The sequence below is a fragment of the Myotis davidii genome, unplaced genomic scaffold, assembly GCF_000327345.1.
Source record: "Myotis davidii unplaced genomic scaffold, ASM32734v1 scaffold1069, whole genome shotgun sequence".
NCBI lineage: Eukaryota > Metazoa > Chordata > Mammalia > Chiroptera > Vespertilionidae > Myotis > Myotis davidii.
The window spans coordinates 1692789-1694989 of record NW_006300018.1 but is presented as its reverse complement, the minus strand read 5'-3'; the positions used below and the strand labels follow the sequence as shown (position 1 = coordinate 1694989).

General features: G+C 53.5%; 1 protein-coding gene across 19 annotated transcripts in view; it reads right to left on the bottom strand.

Moving 5' to 3' along the window:
- Nucleotides 1-370: 370 nt before the first annotated feature.
- The window catches only part of TLE3 (transducin like enhancer of split 3), a 45542-nt gene continuing 43711 nt past the window's right edge, over nucleotides 371-2201 (bottom strand). For all 19 annotated transcript variants that reach the window (XM_015571984.1, XM_006776072.2, XM_015571987.1 and 16 more), the window contains one exon: nucleotides 371-1861. In XM_015571984.1, coding sequence (XP_015427470.1) covers nucleotides 1754-1861 — 108 coding nt within the window. In that variant the 3' untranslated portion in view covers nucleotides 371-1753. The remainder of the gene's footprint in view (nucleotides 1862-2201) is intronic.

Sequence of the window (2201 nt, the reverse complement as noted above, 5' to 3'; positions counted from 1 at the left end):
TGCCCAGGAAATTGCAGTCTATAAGTTCAATATGCAGCCTCCAGTTTTTCTAACCCAACGAGGTTTCGGCCAGTCTCTGAGTCAGACTCCTCCTCTTCCAGCAGCAACAGGTACCGAACCCTGGTACAGGGTGCCTGGCCAGCCTCCATGGCCTCCTCATCACATCAGGGGGGCTGCTGGCCCAGGAGCAAGATCACTGAATATGGGCAGTTTTCACCAGAGCCCCTCCTTCCTTCTCACCAGACAGAATCACACATTACAAAATAAGCCATAAAAATGCAGTATAAAAATTATCTTCCATACACTTACATCCATGGAGAGCCCACCACCAGGACTCAAAGGGCCTTTAGCTTTTCCTTAAAAGAAGAAGAAGAAAAAAAAAAAGACCAAAAGAAAAAAAAAAAAGCCAAACTCCTCGGAACATTTTGGTACCAAAAAGTGTCACTTGCAGCTACTTGTAACCTGTTTGGGCTCAGAAGAGAGACTGAAAGCTGAAAAAGTCACCAGTGTGCCAGGACATCGGTGCCCCCACCTACCTGCTAGTGTCCTCAGCCCCTGCAACCCTGCCAGACTCAATCCCGCAGATTAAATACACATTCCCTTGTGGGCGGGGGAGGGAGGAATCACAGGCAGGAAAGGGGAGAAGGCATTTTATAAAAGGACATCACTTCTAATTCTTTATTCAAATTTAAAAAAAAAAAAAGCACCCACATCAGTTGCTATTTTTCTCTGGTAGCTCCCTGAGCTGAGTTGCTATGCTTTCCTCCAACTTTCTGTCCTTTTTAGGTTCTGTCTGCCGATTAAGAAGGGCTGGAGAGGGAGTCCTCTGAACTCCATTTCCCAACATGACCAACTGTGCACCAAAGAGAGGGAGGTGGGGAGAGTGAGGGAGCTAGTCAGAGCCCTGAGAGAGGGTGACCGAGGGCAAGAGGCAGGCAGCGTGGAGGCCACAGAAAAATCTGACGGGCGCTGCTGCCCTCAGCCCCGGCCGGCCCACCTCAGGCACTGTCTGTCCTCTGTGTGGCGTGGTCTTGACCCTCCTGGGACCATCCCGAGCCTCCTGGAGGCACCCTCATTCCAAGGGACCCGACTGGTCAGCCTGGTTACCAGTGCAGCTCCCTTTCTCCACCCCGGAATTCTCTCCCCATTCCTCCCCCTCCCTGACTCCCCTCCCAGGCGGGAACTGGAAACTTCTGTTAAAAAAAACAAACACAAACCACCACCACCATGAGTGGAGTACAAATACAGCAGGCGAAACACACGGCTAGCGTTTCTGGTGAGAAGGGGCCTCCTTCCCCACTGACCAGTCCGAGATAGGAGTCTGTTATTTACATTTTTCACAAATCTTGTGCGCTGCACAAGCGGGGAAATAAGATCCCCATCCCTGGCACAGGTATGTGGTCCACTCCAGTGTCCCCACCCCAGGGCAGGGGACGGGTCAAAAGAAAGGGGAAGGAAAGATAGAGATTCACGAGGGTGTCTTTGGGGAGCTGGAGCCGTGAGCCTCCACATAAATCTATTAGTAGCATCTGCCAGCACGGTGAAGGGGAAGAGGAGAGAAATCCATTGGAGTCTGTGAGACACATCACCTCGGCCCGGAGTCGCACTGTGCCGGCGCCGCCCAGCCTGCCACAGCGCAGCAGGACGCGCGGCTGCTCCCGGCCTCGCCATCCTGGGGGGCCCGCATCAGGATCTCCCTGTCACAGTTGAGTCTGTTTCTCCCAGAGTCTGACAGCCCTGTTAGAGTTCTTGTTTAGTAGATGACCTCATAAACCGTGGCCTTCTTGTCACCAGAGCCTGTTACAATATATTTGTCATCCGCCGAAATGTCACAACTCAAGACAGACGAGGATTCCTTAGACTGGAGGAGGAGAGGCAAGGAAGGTGCAGGACGGAAAAAAAAGACAGGAGTCACTTTAGCTCTGCACCGCTTCAATGATCCAAATTAAACCGCCCTCCCCGGCCCGGCCCTCCAACCTGCAGTGCACACAGCGTGGCCTCCAAGGCAGCCCAGGAGGTGCTTTCAGGTGGAGATGCCCTTCCACGGGCTCCCAGCCACTGCAGTGCCCACGGGGATCTTAGATGCCCAGCCCCAGATCTTGAAGAATCATAAAAAGCCTCCTCCCTCTCCCACCTCCTTCTGGACCCTTTTCCTCCCCCCCCCCCCCCCCTCCACCCCAAAGGGACAGGAACCTCACCTC